Source organism: Scyliorhinus torazame, chromosome 17, assembly GCF_047496885.1.
Source record: "Scyliorhinus torazame isolate Kashiwa2021f chromosome 17, sScyTor2.1, whole genome shotgun sequence".
NCBI lineage: Eukaryota > Metazoa > Chordata > Chondrichthyes > Carcharhiniformes > Scyliorhinidae > Scyliorhinus > Scyliorhinus torazame.
This window is the reverse complement of record NC_092723.1, coordinates 11696203-11719819: the sequence shown is the minus strand read 5'-3', so window position 1 is coordinate 11719819 and position 23617 is coordinate 11696203. Positions and strand designations below refer to the sequence as shown.

Here is a 23617-nt window from a genome sequence, read left to right as displayed (position 1 = left end):
ACCGATACAGAGACACTTGTACTGAAAGCTGTGGGACCATGATTTTTACTGCGTTGCTGTTCCTCACTTTAATATCAAGTAAGACTTTCCAATTCTATATTTGGAATAACAGCTCACGTTTATGTCTGAAAAGAATGACACAACTGTTTTATTTTTAAAATTCAGTTAGGGGATGTGGGCATCGCTGGTCTTGCCAGCATTTATTGCCCATCTCTAGTTGCCCTTCAGAAGGTGGTGGTGAGTTCTTGAACCACAGCCAGGCTTTGAGTCCGAAAGGATGTAACTGCTAGACTGGGACCGGAACAGGTGGTGAGGGAACCAACAATAGGGCAAAACATACTTGACCTCATCCTCAGCTATCTGCCTGCTGCAGATGGATCTGTCCACGACAGTATCGGTCGAAGTGACCACTGCACAGTCCTTGTGGAGACAAAGTCCCGTCTTCACATTGAGGATACGGTCCATCGAGTTGTGTAGCACTACCACCGTGCTAAATGGGGTAGACTTTGAACAGATCTAGCAACTCAACACTGGGCATCCATGAGGCGCTGTGGTGCTGTGTGGGCAAGAGTTCCAGGATGTTGCCCCAGCGACTTGTGAAGGAACGGCCGATATATTTCCAAGTCAGGATGGTGAGTGACTTGGAGGGGAACCTCCAGGTGGTGGGGTTCCCAAGTATCTGCTGCTCTTGTCCTTCTAGATGGTAGTGGTCGTGGGTTTGGATGATGCTGTGGAAGGAACCTTGGTGAGTTACTGCGGTGCATCTTGTAGATGGGACACACGGCTGCCATTGTTCAGTGGTCGAGGGTTTGAATGTTTGTGGAAAGGGTAGTAATCAAGCGGGGCTGCTTTGTCCTGGATGGTGTCGAGCTTCTTGAGTGTTGTTGGAGCTGCGCTCATCCAGGCAAGTGGAGAGTGTTCCATTACACTCCTGACTTGTGTCTAGCAGATGGTGGAAAGGCTTTGGGGGTAGGAGGTTAGTTACCCGCCTCAGGATTCTTGTGTTGTAGCTTCACCAGGTTGAGACCTCATTCTGGGTCTGCCTGGTGTTGCTCCTGGCACGCTCTCCTGCACTCTTCATTGAACCAGGGTTGATCCCTGGCTGGGTGGTAATGGTAGAGTGGGGGATATGCCGGGCCAGGAGATTGCAGATTGTGGTTGATACAATTCTGCTGCTGCTGATGGCCCACACGCCTCATGGATGCCCAGTCTGGAGTTGCTAGATCTGTTCAAAGTCTACCCCATTTAGCACGGTGGTAGTGCTACACAACTCGATGGACCGTATCCTCAATGTGAAGACGGGACTTTGTCTCCACAAGGACTGTGCAGTGGTCACTTCGACCGATACTGTCGTGGACAGATCCATCTGCAGCAGGCAGATAGCTGAGGATGAGGTCAAGTATGTTTTGCCCTATTGTTGGTTCCCTCACCACCTGTTCCGGTCCCAGTCTAGCAGTTACGTCCTTTCGGACCCGGCCAACTTGGACTGTGGTGGTACTACTGAGCCACTCTTGGTGATGGACATTGAAGTCCCAGAGCATCTTCTGTACCGTTGCCACCCTCAGTGCTTCCTCCAAGTGGTGTTCAACATGGAGGAGCACTGATTCATCAGCTGATCGTGGCCGGTACGTGGTAATCAGCAGGAGGTTTCCTTGCCCATGTTTAATCTGAAGCCATGGGGACTTCATGGGGTCCAGAGTCGATGTTGAGGACTCCCAAGGCAATTCCCTCCCGACTGTATACCACTGTACCTCCACCTCTCTGGTGAGACAAGACATACCCAGGAATGGTGATGGTGGTGTCTGGGACATCGTCTGTAAGGAATGATTCTGTGAGTATGACTATATTAGGCTGTTGTTTAATTAGTCTGTGAGACAGCTCTCCCAACTTTGGCACAAGCCCCCAGATGTTAGTAAGGAGGACTTTTCAGGGTTTGCAGGGTCGGCAGGTTTGCAGGGTCGGCAGGTCTGCGTGTTCCATTGTCCTTTCCGGGGCCTGGTTCGATGCTTGGTGGTCCGTCTGGTTTCATTCCTTTTTTGTGTTTTTGTAGCGGTTGGATATAACTGAGTGGCTTGCTAGGCCATTTCAGAGGGCATTTAAGCATCAACTACATTGGGTCTGGAATGACATGTGGGCCAGACCAGGTAAGGATGGCAGATGCAGATTTCCTTCCCTAAAGGGGCATTCGTGAACCAGATGGGTTTTTACAACAATCGACAATGGTTTCATGGTCATCATTAGACTTTTAGTTCCTGATATTTTATTGAGTTAAATTCCACCACCTGCCGGGGTGGGATTCGAACCCAGGTCCCCAGATCATTGTCCTGGGTCTCTGGATTACTCGTCCAGCGACAATACTACACCACTGCCTCTGCAGAGGGGTAAAGAAACACAGACTGTGGGTCAAAGAAGGGAAGGTTGGAGGGGTTGGCCAAAAGCTCCGTCAAAGGGATGGGTTTTAAAGAGGATCCTAAATGGGGAGGGGGAGTTGACGAGGAGGAGGGGTTTAGCGGTGGAGATTCAAACTGTTCAATCTGATTGAAAGCTCAGCCGCTGACAGAGGGGCATGTGGTAGTCACCGCTGTTTGTATATAGTACACATAGGAGATGTAATACGGTAAGGCTCCTGTACTACAGGTACGGGGGTACAAGGAACCCGACCGGCTGAATTTGTGAACTTTTCCAGAACTGTACACTTTAAAAATGCTCACTTATATGTAAATAGTTTTCCACCCCCCCCTGCTGGACTCTTTTTTAACAGGGGGTGAATGTGGTAGTCACCACTGTTTGTTTATAGTACACATGTGAGATGTAATACGGTAAGGCTCCTGTACTACAGGTACGGGGGTAGATCCCTGCTGGCTCCGCCCAGTAGGCGGAGTATAAATGTGTGTGCTCACCGAGCTGCAGCCATTTCGGCAGCAGCGGTAGGAGGCAACACATCTCTGCTTAATAAAATCTTGATTACTCTCTACTCCTGTCTCGTCGTAATTGATAGTGCATCAGGGCAAAGGGAGGAACCAATGCACTTGTTCCGGAGGAATGGAGAGTTCCCTCAGGGAGGGGGATAATGGAATATTGGAGGACATTACAGGAATGGGAACAGATGAGTACAATTTTCAGGATCTAGAGGTCCACATGGTACCGAGTGCTGCCACCCAGGGGCAGCGGCAGGAATAGAACCCATCATACGTTCCATATCTGAAGTAAAGAAAAGAGAGGAGAGTGGAGACTAGGACAGTGAGGATAGTGCTTTCTGAGGGCAGATCAGTTACAATGATGGGCCGTGTAGTTTCCTTCTGTCTTGTGAAATCCGATGGTTCCCTCACGGAAATCGAAAATCATCTCAGGATACTGACTAAACCCATTACTTCCCAACATGTTGAGACATTTTCATGTTGCAGAAATTCTTGCCTGCACCCTCAACTATCTTTTGCTGCCATATTATCTACTGAATAAGGTAACACACCCTCATTTCTGACCAATTATCATCATTTTTACCTTTTTGTTTGAGGAAATGTGGCACATAGGATAAAAAATGTGGTGACAAGCAGCCTAAAGAAACTTCTAGATTCGTACAGAATTTTGCTTCACATGACCCCAAGTCTTGATCCTTAAACAATGTTTATCTGGTTGGGAAGCGTAAAGAGGTCGCAGTCCGTTGTTGAGATTCTATAATAGAGGCCATTGCCTGGTTGACTTCTGCCTGTGATAAAACAACAGAAGAAAGGATAATAATCCAAAAGCAGACACATTATTATTTTAGAGAATGCAGGTTTAACGAATGCAGGGCAGCACGGTAGCAGAATGGTTAGCACAATTGCTTCACAGCTCCAGGGTCCCAGGTTCAATTCCGGCTTGGGTCACTGTCTGTGCGGAGTCTGCACATCCTCCCCGTGTGTGCGTGGGTTTCCTCCGGGTGCTCCGGTTTCCTCCCACAGTCCAAAGGTGCACAGGTTAGGTGGATTGGCCGTGATAAATTGCCCTTAGTGTCCAAAATTGCCCTTAGTCTTGGGTGGAGTTACTGGGTTATGGGGATAGGGTGGAGGTGTTGACTTTGGGTAGGGTGCTCTTTCCAAGAGCCGGTGCAGACTCGACGGGCCGAATGGCCTCCTTCTGCACAGTAAATTCTGTGATAATCGAACATGGATAGGCTTGGGCCTGTGCTCAGTGCCTGGGTGAGAGATTTACCTGCAGAATGTGCTTCTCTCTCAATGCCACATCCTGCAGCGATGGCAGCTGCTCCACAACACATCCAGCCACCAAATGCATCACAATGCCAGGTGGCAGCTTCCTGGGTGGTAGCAGCTGTCAGGATTGGCTCATTCCTGAAGGAGCAGGCCCAATTCTTCACACTCGCACACACTCTCCCTCTCACTCCCAAACAGACACACAGGCCGAGATTCCCCAACCATGCGCCGGGTCAGAGAATCCCGGGGAGGGGGGGGAGGCGTGAATCCCGCCATGCCGCCCCGAGCCGGCTGCCCTATTCTCCGGTGCCATTTTTCAGGGGCCGGCGGGATTCCCACTGTTTGTATAATAGTTGTATTAGGGGCTGGCTGAGCACACTGGGCTAAATCGCTGGCTTCTAAAGCAGACCAAGGCAGGGCAGCAGCACGGTTCGATTCCCGTACCAGCCTCCCCAAACAGGCGCCGGAATGTGGCGACTAGGGGCTTTTCACAGTAACTTCATTTGAAGCCTACTTGTGACAATAAGCGATTTTCATTTTCATTTCATTTCATTAGAGGTAATACGGTAAGGCTCCTGTATTACAGGTAATGCGGTAAGGCTCCTGTACTACAGGTACGGGGGTAGATCCCTGCCTGCTGGCTCCGCCCAGTAGGCGGAGTATAAATGTGTGTGCACACCAAGCTGCTCTCATTTCTGGTAGCATCTCTGCTTAATAAAGCCTCGATTACTCTCTACTCGTCTCATCGTAATTGATAGTGCATCACTCCCTTACACACACACACATATATACACTGTCACACACACACAAAGCACACACTCTCACGTCCTGACACATGCACTCTCTCACTCCCTTACACACACATACACACACTCTCACACACACAGCACACAGCCTCACTTGCACACACAAACACTCTCCCACTCCCTCACATACACACACTCACTGCATCACTTCCACACACACACCCTCTCACTTCCTGACACGCACTCTCTCACTCTCTTACACGCACACACACATGATCGTCATCCTCTTACTCTCACACTCCATCCTCTATTCCGAGGCCTTGCAACGAGCCTCTCCTCCCCTGCATCTCACAATCTGTGTCTCCTCCCTGGGGCCTCCTCACTCTGCTCCCTATCGCTGTTTGGAGGCGCTGGAGTGGTATTCCGGTGTGCTCCAGCATCATGACACCCCTAACGGAAGAGGAAGATGATAAGGCAGTTGTGGGATTCTTGAATTTTAAATAGGAGTATTAAATACAAAGTGAGGAGGTATGTTACCCCTTCACTACTCACTGGTTAGGTCTCTGGTTAGATGCTGTGTTCAACTCTGGGCAACACACTCGAGGGAGGAGGTCACGGCCCTGGCGAGGACACAGGGCAGATTTACCAGGATGATACCAGGGATGTGGCAGTTTGTATTTGTGGGCAGATTGGAGAAATTGGGACTATTGTTCTTAGAGCAGAAAAGATTAACCGGAAATTTAATGAATGTATTGAAATTGAGGACGGGCCTTATGCAGCAAGTGGAGAGTAATTATTTCCTCTGGTGGTGGATTGGTAACCACAGATCATAGAGTTAAAATAGTTGGAAGAAAAATCAGTGGGTAAATGAGGAGAAGTTATTTCACACATTAGGCTGTTATTATCTGGAATACACCTCCTGGAATAGTCATGGAATAAGATTCATAAGTTCATAAGATATAAGAACAGAATTAGGCTATTTGGCCCATCGAGTCTGCTCCACCATTCTATCATGGCTGATATGTCCCTCATCTGTTACCTACAATGTTACAGACCAAGAGCTGGGTTGCAAAATCAGCCAGAGCGTCTCCTCCCTCGAACACACGACCTAGGAGCAGGAGTCGGCAATTCAGCCTCCCGAGCCTAACACCCTCAATGTGATCATGGCTGATCCCATCCTGGCCTCAACTCCACCGTCCTGCCCGTTCTCCATCACCCTTCAACCCATTACCAATTAAAAATCTGTCTAACGCCTCCTTAAATTTACTCACTGTCCCAGCATGCACCGCACTCTGGGGTAGCGAATTCCACAGACTCACAACCCTTTGGGAGAAGTCGTTTTTCCTCAAATCTGTTTTAAATTTGCTGCCTCTTATTCAAAGATTATGACCTCTCGATTTAGAATGCCGCACAAGAGGAAGTATCTGCTCCACGTCTACTTTATCCATACCGTTTAGCATCTTGTATACCTCAATTTGTTCTCCTCTCATTCTTCTGTACTCTAGAGAGTATCGGCCCAAACTGTTCAACCTCTCCTCACACGACAAACCCCTCATCTCTGGAAATCAATCTGGTGAACCTCCTCTGAACTGCCTCCAATTCCACTGCATCTTTCCTCAAATAAGGGGACCAAAACCGTGCACAATACTCCAGGTGTGGTCTTACTAATGCTTCCAAAAGACAGATGGACATACGTTTGAAGGGGATCAATGTGCAGGGTTATGGGGGGAGCTGGGGTGTGGGATTAAATTGGGCAGAGCTGGCACAGACATGACCGGCCGAATGGCCTCCTTCTCTGCTTTAAGGTTCTTACCTCTTCATTCACCTGAGGAAGGAGCAGTGCTCCAAAAGCTAGTGACATCGAAACAAACCTGTTGGACTTTAACCTGGTGTTGTAAGACTTCGTACTGTGCTCACCCCAGTCCAACACCGGCATCTCCACATTAAGGTTCTTGATTCCAGTCCCACTCAGGGTTTGTGTGTGTCCCCTTGGGAAAGGATTGTCTAAAATTGATTGGTGGGATATTTCCAACTTTCTTAAATCATGTTTCACCCAACAGCTTCACAGACACAGACGGCTCCGATAGTGATGACGGCTGCAGTGGGAGAAACCATCACAGTGGAATGTCCACAGGCAGAAAGGTACAAAGGAAACTCTATAATCTCGTGGTGCAAGGCAATTTCGGGAACTCGGTGTGATCATATATTGAGCATTGATGGACACAGAGTCAGAAATTATTATCGAAGAATATCGATTGCTAATACCAATGGCAAAATTTCAGTAACCATACAACAACTTGAAGAGGGAGATACAGGAACATACTGGTGTGTTCCTTATTCTGAAAACCAACTCCATATTTCAGGAGTTATATTGCTGAAGGTTTTCACAGGTAAGAATATTTCAGAAGATTGATTCTAGCATTGATAATGTGGTTGGGCTGCAGTAACACTGCTGCTGTGTGAGCTCAGACTGTGAAAGGATTATCGCAGTTCCTTATGTGCAAGTAAAGACCTCCCATCCTCCCATTTCTATCCATTTCCATTAACCTCTCGAAACATACTTCCCCCTGACACATCGACAAACCTAAAATTATATTCTACCAATGCCTCTTTTTTAAAATTATTTCACGGTATGTTGGTGTCACTGGCTAGGCCAGCATTTATTTCCCTAAGTACCCTTAGGAAGGGGGTGATGAGCACGAAAAAGGTGCTGGAAAAAGCATCGACCTACCAGAGCAACCAAATGGTCGCCCAGGAGGCTGAACTGCGACCGAGGGGAGCCTGATGGGGAAGATCGAGGACCAAGAAAATCAGTCGAGGTGGCAGAACATTCAAACAGTGGGCCTGCCGGAGGGAATCGAGGGCAGGGACGCGACCGACTACATGGCCCAGATTCTGAGCACCCTAGTGAGGAGGGACAGCTTCCCCAAGCCGCCGGAGATCGACAGGACTCATCGGTCACTCAGACCAACACCCAAGGCAGGGGAGCAGCGGAGAGCGGTCATAGCCAAGCTGCACAAGTACCAGGACTGGGGAAGGATCCTTCGCTGAGTCAGACAGGTGAAGGCTTGTAACTGGGAGGGACATAAAATCAGAGTCTACCAGGACATTGGGGCGGACCTGGCAAAGCGCCGGCGGAATTTAACCAGGCAAACTCGGCCCTATATAAAATCAAAGTCAGATTTGGGATGCTATTCCCAGCCAGACTCTGGGTTACATATCAGGATGAGGAACATTATTTTACTGCCCTGCAGAGGCGGACAAGTACATCCGTAAGAACCGTTTGGACACACAGCATAGAGGCGGTGATGAGGACGCGGAGGACACCAATGGAGAATTTTGGACGGGGCTGCATCACCTCGCTGTGCACAGGGGAACCAGCTCATGGGAAGGAGAGGGCAAGGGCACCAGAGCGCAGGAGAGGGTGAGGAGGAGATAGCAGGGTCACCGGCAGAACGGGTGAGGGGGGGGTGGCATGATACCAGCAGGAAAGGTAGCAGCAGGAGATATGAGGGAGAGGGGGGCATCTCCCAGGAGAGAGCATGTGGCAGGGTGGGGGTGCGGGGGGAGACACGGCATCGAGAGGGGGGGGGGGGTAGTCAGACAGAAGAGGAGGAAGATGGGGGTTGATGGTTGGGGTTTTCAGCGAGGGGGCGGGAAACAAAACCACAGGGTGATGTGTTGGGTGTTCTGGATCACATACAGGTCACCAACACTTGAAATAGTGCAACACTATTTTATTGAATCATTAACTGTTTAAACTGTGGGTAAATACGATACTAGCTTTAACTAAAGACTTTGCCTTGTCCTAACCAGTCGATGCACTCAGCACATGGTTTATGTCTGTGTTGCAGGCTGTGAGCTCTGTCCTCCTAGCTAGCTGCAACTCGAATCAGCGGGAACTCTGATGTCCCCTGTCTTTATAGTGCGTGTGCTCTCACTGGTGATTGGCTGCGATGTTGTGTGTGTTGATTGATTCCACTGTGTGTCCATCAGTGTGTGTGTCTGCACCATGATATACTGGTGTATATTATGACATCCCCCCTTTTATAAAAAATGTACCTACATGGCAATAAATAGTGTATGGTGTATGTTCCTGACTACATGTGTGCGAAATATTTACAGGACTATGTACATAAAAATTAAGCTATTTACATGGGAAGGTGCCTGGTGCAGAAAAACAGTGTGTCACAAGAATAACGAGATGAACACTATATACAAACTATATACAAACCACTTGAATGATTAAACGGAAGAACAGAACAAATCAGAAAGTCCATAAGTCCACAAAGTTCACAAATTAAGTCTCTGAGGTGGGCGACGAATTCTGGTTGACCGCCTCAAGGGTGGGTCGGGAACCGCCGGCTGAGGAGCGGGCTGGACTGCGTCAGAGTGAGGAGGATGCAGAGTGACCGGAATTTCTGCATAGTCCAGGTCAGGGTCAACAGGAGGGCGTGGCAATGGTGGAGGATCACGTAGCGAGCGCGGAACGAGACGAAGGGCACGTCGATTGCGGCTCAGAATGGAGCCATCCGGTAGACGAACCAGGAATGAGCGGGGGGCCACCTGCCGAAGAACCACAGCAGTTACAGACCAGCCACCATCCGGAAGATGGATGCGGACGTTGTTATCTGGAGCCAGAGCAGGGAGATCAGCTGCACGGGAGTCATGAGCCGCCTTGTGCTGTGCACGAGACAGTTGCATTCGTTGAAGGACCGGAACGTGGTCGAGGTCTGGGACATGAATGGACGGCACCGTCGTCCTCAGGGTGCGACCCATGAGCAGCTGGGCTGGCGACAGGCCAGTGGACAGTGGGGCTGAGCGATAGGCCAGAAGGGCGAGGTAGAAATCAGACCCAGCATCGGCAGCCTTGCAGAGGAGCCGTTTGACCATGTGGACGCCCTTCTCCGCTTTGCCGTTGGATTGGGGGTACAGGGGACTGAATGTCACATGCACAAAGTTGTACCTCCTGGCAAAGTTGGACCATTCCTGGCTTGCGAAGCAGGGGCCATTGTCCGACATCACAGTGAGTGGGATGCCGTGTCGAGCAAAGGTGTCCTTACAGGCACGGATAACTGCAGACGATGTGATGTCGTGTAAACGAACCACCTCCGGGTAGTTTGAAAAATAGTCTACAATCAGGACATAGTTCCTGCCCAGTGCTTGGAACAGGTCGATGCCGACCTTGGACCAAGGGGACGTGACCAACTCATGGGGCTGTAGGGTCTCACGTGGTTGGGCCGGCTGGAAGCGCTGACAAGTGGGGCAGTTGAGCACTGTGTTGGCTATGTCGTCATTGATGCCGGGCCAGTACACTGCCTCTCGGGCCCGTCGGCGGCACTTTTCCACGCCAAGATGGCCCTCGTGTAGCTGTTCCAGGACGAGCTGGCGCATGCTGTGCGGGATGACAATGCGGTCCAGTTTCAGGAGAACACCATCGACTACCGCCAGATCATCTCTGATGTAGAACTGAGGGCATTGGCCCTTGAGCCACCCATCTGTTAGGTGGCGCATGACACGCTGTAGCAAAGGGTCAGCCGCCGTCTCGCGGCGAATTTGGACGAGGCATTCATCTGAAGCAGGTAGATTGGAGGTCACGAATGCCACATGGGCGTCAACCTGGCAGACAAATCCCGCTGGGTCACATGGAGTGTTGACTGCCCTGGCGAGAGTGTCAGCAATGATGAGGTCTCTGCCTGGGGTGTATACCAGCTGAAAGTCGTATCACCGGAGCTTGAGAAGAATACGCTGGAGGCGAGGCGTCATGTCGTTCAAGACTTTCTGTATTATATATATATATATTTATTTTTTTTAATAAATTTTTCCTTTTCTGAGTTACCAAGCCAGGGCTCAGAGTGTGGGTCAGGGGCGAACCCCTACTCCAGCTCCTCGCCTGCTCCAAAAAACTAATTCAAATTGAATCGAATTTATGGTCCCCACAAGAGAGACATACCAGATCTGAACCGACAGGCTCAATCTACAGACACTTGATTTTAGCCAAAAGGCCGAGAAGCGATCTTTCTATATTATATTGACCAGCGGGCGATGGTCGGTCTCGACGGTGAATTGAGGAGGGCCGTACACATAATCATGAAACTTGACGACACCGGTCAAAAGGCCCAGGCATTCCTTTTCTATCTGCGCGTAGCGCTGTTCCGTGGGAGTCATGGCGCATGTCGCATATCCAACGGGGGCCCATGATGAGGCCTCATCGCGTTGCAGGAGCACTGCCCCAATGCCAGATTGGCTGGCATCGGTCGAAATTTTTGTCTCTTTCGCTGGATCAAAGAAAGCTGAGACAGGGGCCGTGGTGAGTTTTGTTTTGAGTTCACTCCATTCGCGCTCGTGGGCAGGAAGCCATTGGAAGTCTGTCGTCTTCCTGACCAGGTTCCTGAGAGCCGTGGTATGAGAGGCGAGGATAGGGATGAACTTCCCTAGGAAGTTGACCATGCCCAGAAATCGGAGGACCGCCTTCTTGTCCTCTGGCGTTTTCATCCGGCCGCACACCCAACTGGGAGATTTGGTCCCCTAGAAACCTGAGTTCCGTCTGACCAAAGGAGCATTTAGCTCTGTTGAGGCATTGGCCCTGCTCCCGTAAGCGTTTGAACACGCGCTGGAGGCGACTGACATGCTCCTGCGGGGTGGTGGACCAAATGATTATGTCGTCGACATAAACGCGAACACCTTCAATGCCCTCCATCATTTGTTCCATGATCCTGTGGAACACTTCTGAAGCTGATATGATCCCAAACGGCATCCTGTTGTAACAATATCTGCCAAAGAGGGTGTTAAAGGTACAAAGTTTCCTGCTGGATTTGTCGAGCTGTATTTGCCAGAATCCTTTCGAGACGTCAAGTTTGGTGAAGAGCTTGGCGCGAGCCATCTCACATGTGATCTCTTCGTGCTTGGGAATTGGATAATGCTCCCTCATGATATTGCGATTCAGATCCTTGAGATCAAGGCAAATTCTCAGCTCGCCGCTTTTTTACGCACACCATGGAACTGACCCAGTTGGTTGGTTCCGTAACTCTGGCGATCACTCCTTGGTCTTGGCGGTCCTGCAGCTGCTGCTTGAGGCGGTCCTTGAGGGGTGCTGGGACGCTGCGAGGTGCATGCACCACAGGCGTCACGTTCTGTTTGAGTAGGATCTTGTACGTATATGAGAGTGTGCCCATGCCTTCGAAGATGTCGCGGTGCTGGTCGATGATGGCGTCGAGTTGCGCCCTGAAGTCAGCATCCTGGAAGGCGGGCGTGTCATCAGTAGAGAGAGAGTGAACTCTTTGAATGAGGTTCAACAGCTTGCACGCCTGTGCGCCAAGCAGGGAGTCCTTCGAGGAGCCCACGATCTCGAAACGAAGGATGGCTTTCCGTGACTTATGCGTCACTTCAAGTTGGCACGAGCCGGTAGCAGGAATGATGTTGCCATTGTAGTCCAATAGCTGGCAGGCCGATGGAAGGATGGCTGGTTTGACACAAAGGCTTTGGAAAACAGACCATGCCATGAGATTGGCGGAGGCACCAGTGTCCAGGCAGAATCGTATTTGGGACCGGTTGACCGTCAGGGTGGCACACCACTCATCGTCTGGATCGATGCTGTATACCGACAGCAGCTGGTGTCTTTGCTTCAGGGACAGCCTGTTTTTTGTCACAACACCGACTCGGGTCGTCGGTGTCACTGCTGTGTGGGAGGTCCGCATCGGACTCGGAGACCGTGGGTTGAATTGCCCGAACATTCCTGCGAGGCTGGTTGAAGCGATATGAGTTGGCAGGCTGAGCTGCTCGACAGCAGGCAGCATAGTGGCCAAGTCTTCCACATCATAGACATTGTCGAGATTTTGCGGGGCATTGCCGCTTTAAATGGGCGGAGCCACAGTTGCGGCACGTCATGACGTCAGCACGTTCGCTGCGCCACCGCGCATGCGCGGTGCCGTCATGCGTGGTGTGCGCCTGCGCATTACGTTCCTCAAAGTCGCCATCCCCTCGTTTGGTATGTACAAGCGCGGGAGTCCGCAAAATGGCCGCCCTCATCCAGGCTGAGGCCCTGGAGGTGATCAATCACTTGGACCTGTTCCGCCTCGTGGGGACCTTGCCGTGCCGTTTCAGCCGCTTGTATATGGGAGTACCGACTCGTGGCGTTTTCATGTAAGACACAGGTCTCGATGGCGGTCGCTAGGGTGAGTTGCTTTACTTTGAGGAGCTGCTGACGTAGGGGGTCTGACTGAACACTGAAAATGATCTGGTCGCGTATCATGGAGTCGGAGGTGGGCCCGTAGCTGCAAGATTACGCAAGGATGCAGAGGTGCGTTAGAAAGGATTGGAAAGGTTCACCCTTACCCTGCAAACGCTGCTGGAACACGTAGCGTTCAAAACTTTCATTCACCTCTACACTGCAGTGAGTGTCAAACCTGAGGAGGACCGTCTTGAACTTCGTCTTGTCTTCATCATCTGCAAAGGTGAGAGAGTTGAAAATGTGGCTGGCATGGTCCCCGGCCGTGGAGAGAAGAAGACCAATCTTCCTGGTATCCGAGACGCCCTCCCTGTCCGTGGCTTCGAGAAGAGCTGGAGGCGCTGTTTGAAAATCTTCCAGTTGGCCCCGAGGTTGCCAGCGATGCGGAGCGGCGGCGGCGGGCTGATGTTGTCCATGTCGCAGGATGACGGAATGCTGGCGGAAGGCAGATCACTTGCAGGTAGGTCTAAGAAGTGCTAGTATCCCACCAGCCCTGGTATCATGATGTGTTGGGTGTTCTGGATCACATACAGGTCACCAACACTTGAAATAGTGCAACACTATTTTATTGAATCATTAACTGTTTAAACTTACTTAGACTGTGGGTTAATACGATACTAGCTTTAACTCAAGACCTTTGCCTTGTCCTAACCAGTCAATGCACTCAGCACATGGTGAATGTCTGTGCTGCAGGCTGTGAGCTCTGTCCTCCTAGGTAGCTGCAGCTCAAATGAGCGGGAACTCTGATGTCCCCTGTCTTTAGAGTGCGTGTGCTCTCACTGGTGATTGGCTGCGGTGTTGTGTGTGTTGATTGATCCCACTGTGTGTCCATCAGTGTGTGTCTGCACCATGATAAACTGGTGTATATTATGACACAGGGGGAACAAAACTGTAAGAGTGGAAAGGCTCTAGACTGGCTTCAGCAGGTCACTCTCAGAAACGTGGAACAAGATGGCACCGTAAGCAGCCATTTTGGAGGGTCCCTAAATAAAGGGAAACCCCAGAGCGCAGGGACTGACCCACGTGGTGGCCAGTTGCCCCTGGACAACGGAAACCCCGGAGAGCAGGGACTGACCCATGTGGTGGCCAGTTGCCCCTGGACAACGGAGAACCCGGAGCACAGGGACTGACCCACGTAGTGGCCATTTGCCCCTGGACAACGGAAGCCCCGGAGCGCAGGGGCCCGGCCTCATGGTGGGAACGGTGACTGTGACAATTTTGGCTGACCCCCTAACAAAGGGAAACCCCGGAGTGCAGGGGCGCATCCACAAGGTAAGTATGGTCGATCCCGCGGGGGGAAGGGGAAAATAAAATCTCCATCAGAATAGCCGCTTGGAACGTCAGGGGACTTAACGGCCCAGTGAAAAGATCCAGAGTCTTCGCCCACCTGAAAAGTATGAAAGCCGACATAGTCTTCCCTAAAGAGACACAGCTGAGGGAGAAGGACCAACTTCAGGTTACAAAGAGCTGGGTGGACAGACCTACCATTCCTGCTACAGGCCAAGAGCCAGGGCGGTAGCCATATGATCAGTAAGAGGACGGTGTTTACTGCGACGAGAATGGTTACGGACCAGGGGGGACTGTACATCATGGTCAGCAGTGGGTTTCCTCCGGGCGCTCCGGTTTCCTCCCACAAGTCTGAAAGACGTGCTGTTAGGTGAATTGCATATTCTGAATTCTCCCTCTGTGTTCCCGAGCAGGCGCCGGAATGTGGCGACGAGGGGATTTTCACCGTAACTTCATTGCAGTTTTAATGTAAGCCTACTTGTGACACGAATAAAGATTATTATTATTAGTCCTGGTGAATGTGTACGCGCCCAACTGGGATGGCACGGAATTTGTAAAGGAGACCACGGCAGAAATCCCCGACATAGACACGCGCCGACTGATCATGGGGAGGGGGTCTTTAACTGTGAACAGGACCCACTGACGGTCAGGTCAAACCCCAGAACGGGGAAACCGACAGGTATGGCCTGAGAACTGGGAATGTTTATGGACGGGAAGGGGGCAGTGGACCCATGGTGAAAAGGAATTCTCATTTTTCTCGCTAGTACACAGCACGGCAGTACCGTGGGCAGCACGGTAGCACAGTGGTTAGCACAGTTGCTTCACAGCTCATGGGTCCCAGGTTCGATTCCCGGCTGGAGTCACTGTCTGTGCGGAGTCTGCACGTTCTCCCCGTGTGTGCGTGGGTTTCCTCCGGGTGCTCCGGTTTCCTCCCACACGCCAAAGATGTGCAGGTTAGGTGGATTGGCCATAATAAATTGCCCCTTAGTGTCCAAAAGATTAGGTGGGGTTACTGGGTTACGGGGCAAGGGTGGAGGTGTGGGCTTGAGTAGGGTGCTCTTTCCAAGAGCCGGTGCAGACTCGATGGGCTGAATGGCCTCCTTCTGCACTGTAAATTCTATGATTCTGGGTAAAGCCCAATTCTGTGAATAAAAAATTCTAAATCCCATTCAATGGTTTTGCTGCTGGAATGAAATGAAAATCGCTTATTGTCACAAGTCGGCTTCAAATGAAGTTACTGTGAAAAGCCCCTAGTCGCCACATTCCGGCGCCTGTTCGGGGAGGCTGGTACGGGAATTGAACACACGCTGCTGGCCTGCCTTGGTCTGCTTTAAAAGCCAGCCATTTAGCCCTGTGCTAAACAGCCCATAGCTTCATGGGAAGGCGAGGGCACCAGAATGACTACGGAGTTTTCAAACAGGAGAATTGTGGCCCATATTTCTGAATTTCTATTCCTCCAACCATCCAAAATCCGAGCTAACTTTAGAAACAACTGCTTCTGTATTAATGTATATTTTTAGAAGCTAGTTTTTTATGTTTCTCTTCATAACCTACAACGAATACAGCACATCCCCTCGCCCCCCCTGCCCCCTCGCCCCCGTTACCCCAGATTGCAGCATTTGTCTTCCCCATCTGCCCCTCTGAAATTTCTGCCACCCGTCCCCACGATTTCCCCCCCCCCCCCCCCCCACCCCGCCCTCCTGGATTACATCAGGTTTCTTCCTTCATATCCCCCCTCTTTCCCACCTCATTCCCCCTCCTCTTCTCCTCCTCCCTCCCTCTCCTCCACCCCCCCTCTTTGACTCTCCATCCCCCATTATCCACCCATCTTTCCCACCCTTTTTCCCCACTCTTTCCCTCCCTGCCTTCTCTGTTGCTTTGTCTCTTCCCAGCCCTGAGCACTCAGGTCGCAGGGTAGGCCGGAACCAGAAATAACCCAGGTGTCCAGCTCTACCTGCAGCTTTCCAGCCAGCATGGAGCAGCACTGGCTGCAGGAAGGTGGTGTGTGTTTGCGGTGGAGAAGTCAGGGGTGGAGAGAGCCATTGTCGGGGGTCTGGGCTCGAGGTTTGGTGGCATCAGGAGTGGCCCCTAGACTTGGCCCGAGATTGGGGTGGGAGGAGTGTTGGCCCGAGGCCAGAAATGGGTGAGGGTGGAGGGGAGAGAGTCTTCGGATTGTCTGATATGGGGAAAGGAGCTGGGGATAATGTCGAAAACTAGACTCTGAGTAAGACTCAGAACACAAAATATAGGTTAACTTCAACAGTTCATTTATTTACTAGAAATAATCACAAAATGATAAGACTTTTGCAAGGGGGGCACCTGCGTGGTGTCCCGAATGTTATTTACATTCCGGTGTTTTTTTGTTATTTACATGGGTTTAGATCCTTTCTTATTTTCATTCTTTTGTTTTCTTTCCTCATTGCCGCGTTTGCTGTGGCCATTGTGGTCCCCTGTGTCACCTTTCCTGCCTGTGTTCCCCTCTCTTTTCTCCCTCCTGATTCCACACCCCCCCCCGTTGTTGTTGGTGATCAGGGACGCAAAGGCAAGGGCGTTGGCCCGCCTCCCCATGCAGAGATCTGGCTGATCTGATACCCCGAAGACTGCCACTTTCTGGGCACGGCTCCACCTTCTTCTCCCCGGGTGGGTGAATCTCCATGGGTCCACCACCCCCATCTGCCCCATAAAGAGACCGAGTTCCTTTGCAATGCAGGAGGTCCTTCCCATTTTGGGGTTTGACCTCTCTGTCCGTGGGTCCTGTACACAGTTAAAATCCCCCTTCCCATGATCAGGAGGTGCGTATCTGTGTTGGGGATTTCTGTCATGGTCTTTGTTATGAATTCCGTGTCGTTCCAGTTGGCAGTGTATACCATCCTTGCCGCCATAAACATTGCCCTCTTATTAATTAGTATGGCTATCACCCCCTGGCACTCGTGCTGTGGCAGGAGTGGTACGTCTGTCGCACCTAGCCCTTCCTTACCCGTTGTCGTTCCTGCTCGCTCAGGTGCGTCTCTTCCAGGAAGACTATGTCAGCTTTAATGTTTCTCAGGTGGGTGAAGAATGAGGATCTTTTCACTGGGCCGGACATTCCAGTTGACTATCCTGGTGTGGGGGGGGGGGGGGGAGGGGGGGGGGGATTGTTTCCCCCCCCACCCCCCCCCCCACCCCCCACCCGCTCCTGTGGGGTTAACCATACTTACATGATGGACGCGCCCCTGCAGTCCAGGATTTCCCTTTGTTAGGGGGTCGTCCAAGATGGCCACGGTCACTGTTTTCCCCATCTGATCATGTCCCTGGGCTCCGGGGTTTCCCTTTGTCCAGGGGGCACCCAACATGGCCACCAACGGTGCGTCCACCACGTGGATATGTCCCTACACTCTGGGGTCTCCCTTCGCCCAGGGACGTTCTAGGTGGTTGCTTGCAGTGCTATTTTGTTCCGGGCCCCCAGTTGTGGTCTGATATAGCCATACTGCCTTTATCGTTCTGCCCTTATCTATTTCTAAGTCCCCTTTCCCCATCCTTCCCGTAGCCCACTCCCCTCTATCCCCCTTCCATCTGCTTCTCTCCCCCTTACCCCTTGTCACCGTTTTTTGTGCCTCCCCCCCACTTGCAGGTGCTATTCCCCTTGCTAGGGGTGTGCCGTGGCCTCTGTCTGCTGCATCAGTCATGGTGCTAGTTATGCCGCTAGTGTGGTGACTCCCCTCCCGGAGTTACTGTCCTTCTTTTCTTCGCCCGCTCTCTGGAATTCCTACCCGTCCTATCCCCCGTCTTACCCTGTATTTTTCCTGGGTGCCACTCCGCCTTCCCTCTGCGCTACCCTCGTTGTCCCGAACGAGGCCACCTTCTCACACGTAAAGCGGTCTCTTTGGTGGTGGCTTGTTGTTGATCGTACAGGTTGTGGTGGGGGGGGAGAGGGGGGGAACAGGTTCTTCTCTTCTCCTCCTCCCCCACCCCCTCACCATTGTAGCCATCTCAGATGGCCACCTGAAAAGGACCATGGGAATTATGGCCAACCCAGGACTCAGACACACTCAGAGCTTGTGTGTGTATTTGCAACCCTGATAGCTAGACGCGATCGAAACCCCCGCTCGTTTGCATTCTAATGGCCCATTTCCCCAGAACAAAAGGATTGTACTCAGGTAACCGATACAGATGCAGACTAATCGACGCCACTCCCTTTGCTAAGGAAGCCCAAACAGCCAAGGTCAATGACCGCTCAGGACACTCCCAACCATCAAGGCACCCGCCCCTTTATTGGCCAAAATCGAAGAGAGTGATCGAAGCCTGTCGAATTATTGGATCCAAAGCTAAGAACCGCCCCAAAGAGTGCGAAATCCCAGAAGGATAAAGAGAGACACAGCCATGTGCTCGGTCTCTCTTGGCCCCGGCCTACGCCTAAAACCAAGTGTGGCATCACGACCAGAAGACAAGTTCAAGACCAACGATCGCTATCAGACGGATGAACCCAGCAGAAACGAAGCCACTTCTTCCACCCAGCCACACAAGATCCGAACAAAGGCCTTGTTCATCTCCAAAGCAGGTTGCCCTGAAGTTAAGTACAGGTTGTTGTCGTTGTTAGGTGTAGTTTAAGTAGTAGTGTTTTATGTTGCATGTCGAAGTAATCCTTGTGTATAAATAAACTATCCTTGAACTTGAACTGACTAACTGGTTGTTTGGTCTTTGATCGATATCCGGTAAAGCCTTGTGGTGGTATCATTTGATACTTGGCGGCTCTGAAAAGCAATATTATCATTAATAACTGTCATATCTAGTTAATTTGGCAACATTATTGGGTACAGCATACCAAACCGTACGCCGCTCTTGTATAGCGCGTCCTTTGACTTGTTGAACTCGGCCCGGTTCTTGGCCAGGTCAGCCCCAATGTCCTGGTATATCCGGATCTTATGTCCTTCCCAGCTACAGTTATTGGACTGCCTGGTGCAGCGCAGGATTCTTTCCCGGTCCTGGGATCGATTCAGTTTCGCTATCACCTGCCTTGGTTGGTCCCCGGCTTTGGGCTTTGATCGCAGCGACCGCAGTGCTCTGTCTATTTCCTGTTGGTTGGGGAAGGTCTCCCTGCCCACCAGGTTGCCCAGCATTTGGGCCACATAGTCTGTGGGGTCCCTACCTTCGATCCCCTCCGGTAGGCCCACGATCTGGACGTTTTGACGCCTTGACCGGTTTTCTTGGTCCTTGACCTTTCCTTTCAGGCTGTCTTGTGCCGTGACCAGCCTGGCCACCTCTTTTTCCAGGGCAACGATCCGGTCGCTCCGGACCATTGAGGCCCTTTCCAGGTCTGTGATCGTCACCTCCTGGGCCTCCAATCTCTTTTCCGCTTTTGCCCAGGGAAACTTGGGGTTCGCCAAGTGCACCGATCGGCTCGTCCGTTTACTTCTGCTCCAGGCTCTTTCCACTCCTGGTCTCTGCTCGGCCCCTGGATTGACTTTTGCCAGGCATTTTTCCCCATCTCTCTTTTTCCCCCTGTTCCACTAAGGTGGTGGAAGTTGTTAAGTTCTTAGGCGAATGTTTGGCGAAAAGTGGCTATTTTGCACGTCCACGGGAGGAGAGCCACCAGATGTGGGACTGCTCAGCAAATCGTCATCACCGGATGTCTCCTGACCATTTTCTTTAGCACAAAAGCAGTTTAGCAGTTAAACTCAGCCCCAATGGTTCTGGCGATGAAAACTGAAACTCCATTTGACCGACAAGTAACAAACTCACATTGTTTGTATATTTTTAGTGTTTATCCAAAGCAATGCTCAGTTTGTGTCCAACAGGCCTGGAGTTGGGTTCCCTTCATCGACTTTGAAAATTCACCCGAACGTTCTGAGCAATTTCACTGCAGCTACAGAAATAGAAATGGTTCACTAAACTTAGACCCACACACCTCTGAAATATTAAATTAAAGGTTTAGAACGAGCAGGAATTGAACGCAGGAGCCTTCAATGATTACAGTGCATTTTAGACTATAATCCTGTCCGTACATTAAAAACAGAAAATACTTTTTGACATTTTCAACATTTGGTTGGTTTTTATATTTTGAGCAATGAAAAGATGCTCAGTTTTGAACTTGTATTGATTGTTTTTTTCTGATTTATCAACAGGTACATGGGAGCCAATTGTATCAGAGATCAGAGGTGTGGGAAATACCGCCACTGTACCATGTCTGTACACGGAGGAGGAGAAATACTATAAGAAATTCTTGTGTAAAGTAACCTCTATAAATAAATGCACCATTATTGCCAGCTCTGATGGGGCTGTAAACAATCTGCAAAATGGGAGTGTTTCAATCACTATTAATAATTCTCATAATTTTACTGTTACCCTGGGCAACATTAATAAAGCTGACGAAGGAGAGTACTGGTGTGGAGCAGTAACAATAAAGAACATAAAGATCGTTCAGGTAAAAAATCTGACAACTGCTGCAGGTAAGGGTCAAGATAGAACATAGAACATTACAGCGCAGTACAGAACTTTCGGCCCTCGATGTTACGCCGACCTGTGAAACCAATCAAAGCCCATCTACACTATTCCCTTATCATCCATATATTTATCCAATAACCACTTAAATGCGCTTAATGTTGGCGAGTCCACTACTGTTGCAGGCAGTGCATTCCACTCCCTTACTACTCTCTGAGTAAAGAACCTACCTCTGACATCTGTCCTATATCTATCTCCCCTCAATTTAAAGCTATGTCCCCTCGTGCTAGCCGAGGAAAAAGGCTCTCACTGTCCACCCTATCCAGTCCTCTGATCATCCTTGTATGCCTCAATTAAGTCACCTCTTAACCTTCTTCTCTCTAACGAAAACAGCCTTAAGTCCCTCAGCCTTTCCTCATAAGATCTTCCCTCCATACCAGGCAACATCCTGGTAAATCTCCTCTGCACCCGCTCCAATGCTTCCACATCCTTCCTATAATGCGGTGACCAGAACTGCACGCAATACTCCAAATGCGGCTGCACCAGAGTTTTGTACAGCTGCAACATGACCTCAAGGCTCTGAAACTCAATCCCTCAACCAATAAAAGCTAATACACCATACGCCTTCTTAACAACCCTATCAACCTGGGTGGCAACTTTCAGGGATTGATGTACATGGCACCGAAATCTCTCTGCTCATCCACACTACCAAGAATCTTACCATTAGCCCAGTACTCTGTCTTGCTGTTACTCCTTCCAAAATGAATCACCTCACACTTTTCTGCATTAAACTCCATTTGCCACCTCTCAGCCCAGCTCTGCAGCTTATCTATGTCCCTCTGAAACCTGCAACATCCTTCCGCACTGTCCACAACTCCACCGACTTTAGTGTCATCTGCAGATTTACTCACCCATCCTTCTACGCCCTCCTCCAGGTCATTTATAAAAATGACAAACAGCAGTTGCCCCAAAACAGATCCTTGTGGTACACCACTAGTAACTGAACTCCAGGCTGAACATTTCCCATCATCCACCACCCTCTGTCTTCTTACAGCTAGCCAATTTCTGATCCAAACTGCTAAATCACCCTGAATCCCATGCCTCCGTATTTTTTGCAATAGCCTACCGTGGGGAACCTTATCAAACACTTTACTGAAATCCATATACACCACATCAACTGCTTTACCCTCGTCCACCTGTTTGGTCACCTTCTCAAAGAACTCAATAAGGTTTGTGAGGCATGACCTACCCTTCACAAAACCGTGTTGACTATCTCTAATCAAATTATTCCTTTCTAGATGATTATAAATCCTATCTCTTATAAACCTTTCCAAGACTTTGCCCACAACAGAAGTATGGCTCACTAGTCTCTAGTTACCGGGGTTGTCTCTACTCCCCTTCTTGAACAAGGGGACAACATTTGCTACCCTCCAGTCTTCTGGCACTATTCCTGTAGACAATGATGACATAAAGATCAAAGCCAAAGGCTCAGCAATCTCCTCCCTAGCTTCCCAGAGAATCCTAGGATAAATCCCATCCGGCCCAGGGGACTTATCTATTTTCACACTTTCCAGAATTGCTAACACCTCCTCCTTATGAACCTCAAACCCTTCTAGTCTAGTAGCCTGAATCTCAGTATTCTCCTCGACAACATTGTCTTTTTCCTGTGTGAATACTGATGAAAAATATTCATTTAGCACCTCTCCTATCTCCTCGGACTCCACGCACAACTTCCCACTATTGTCCTTGACTGGCCCTACTCTTACCCTAGTCATTCTTTTATTCCTGACATACCTGTAGAAAGCTTTAGGGTTATCCTTGATCCTACCTGCCAAAGACTTCTCATGTCCCCTCCTGGCTCTTCTTAACTCTCTCTTTCGGTCCTTCCTAGCTAACTTGTAACTCTCGAGCGCCCTAACTGAACCTTCACGTCTCATCTTTACATAAGCTTCCTTCTTCCTCTTGACAAGTGATTCAACTACTTTAGTAAACCACAGTTCCCTCGCTCGACCACTTCCTCCCTGCCTGACAGGTACATACTTATCAAGGACATGCAGTAGCTGTTCCTTGAACAAGCTCCACATTTCAATTGTGCCCATCCCCTGCAGTTTCCTTCCCCATCCTATGCATCCTACATCTTGCCTCATCGCATCATAATTGCCTTTCCCCCAGCTATAACTCTTGCCCTGCGGTATATACCTATCCCTTTCCATCGCTAAAGTAAACATAACCGAATTGTTGTCACTATCACCAAAGTGCTCACCTACCTCCAAATCTAACACCTGTCCTGGTTCATTACCCAGTACCAAATCCAATGTGGCCTTGCCTCTTGTTGGCCTATCTACATACTGTGTCAGGAAACCCTCCTGCACACATTGGACAAAAACTGACCCATCTAAAGTACTCAAACTATAGCGTTTCCAGTCAATATTTGGAAAGTTAAAGTCCCCCATAACAACTACCCTGTTACTTTCGCTCCTGTCCAAAATCATCTTTGCAATCCTTTCCTCTACATCTCTGGAACTTTTCGGAGGCCTATAGAAAACTCCCAACAGGGTGACCTCTCCTTTCCTATTTCCAACCTCAGTCCATACTACCTCAGTAGACGAGTCCTCATCAAACGTCCTTTCTGCCGTAATACTGTCCTTGACTAACAATGCCACCCCTCCCCCTCTTTTACCACCTTCCCTGAGTTTACTGAAATATCTAAACCCCGGAACCTGCAACAACCATTCCTGTCCCTGCTCTAT

The 23617-nt window shown here is 50.1% G+C and overlaps 1 protein-coding gene across 1 annotated transcript in view; it reads left to right on the top strand.

The window, feature by feature from the left end:
* LOC140393715 (polymeric immunoglobulin receptor-like) overlaps positions 1-23617 on the top strand; it is a 36230-nt gene continuing 12613 nt past the window's right edge. Inside the window, exons 1-3 of the mRNA XM_072480032.1 lie at positions 1-78; positions 6997-7326; positions 20552-20875. Coding sequence (XP_072336133.1) covers positions 39-78; positions 6997-7326; positions 20552-20875 — 694 coding nt within the window. The 5' untranslated portion in view covers positions 1-38. The remainder of the gene's footprint in view (positions 79-6996; positions 7327-20551; positions 20876-23617) is intronic.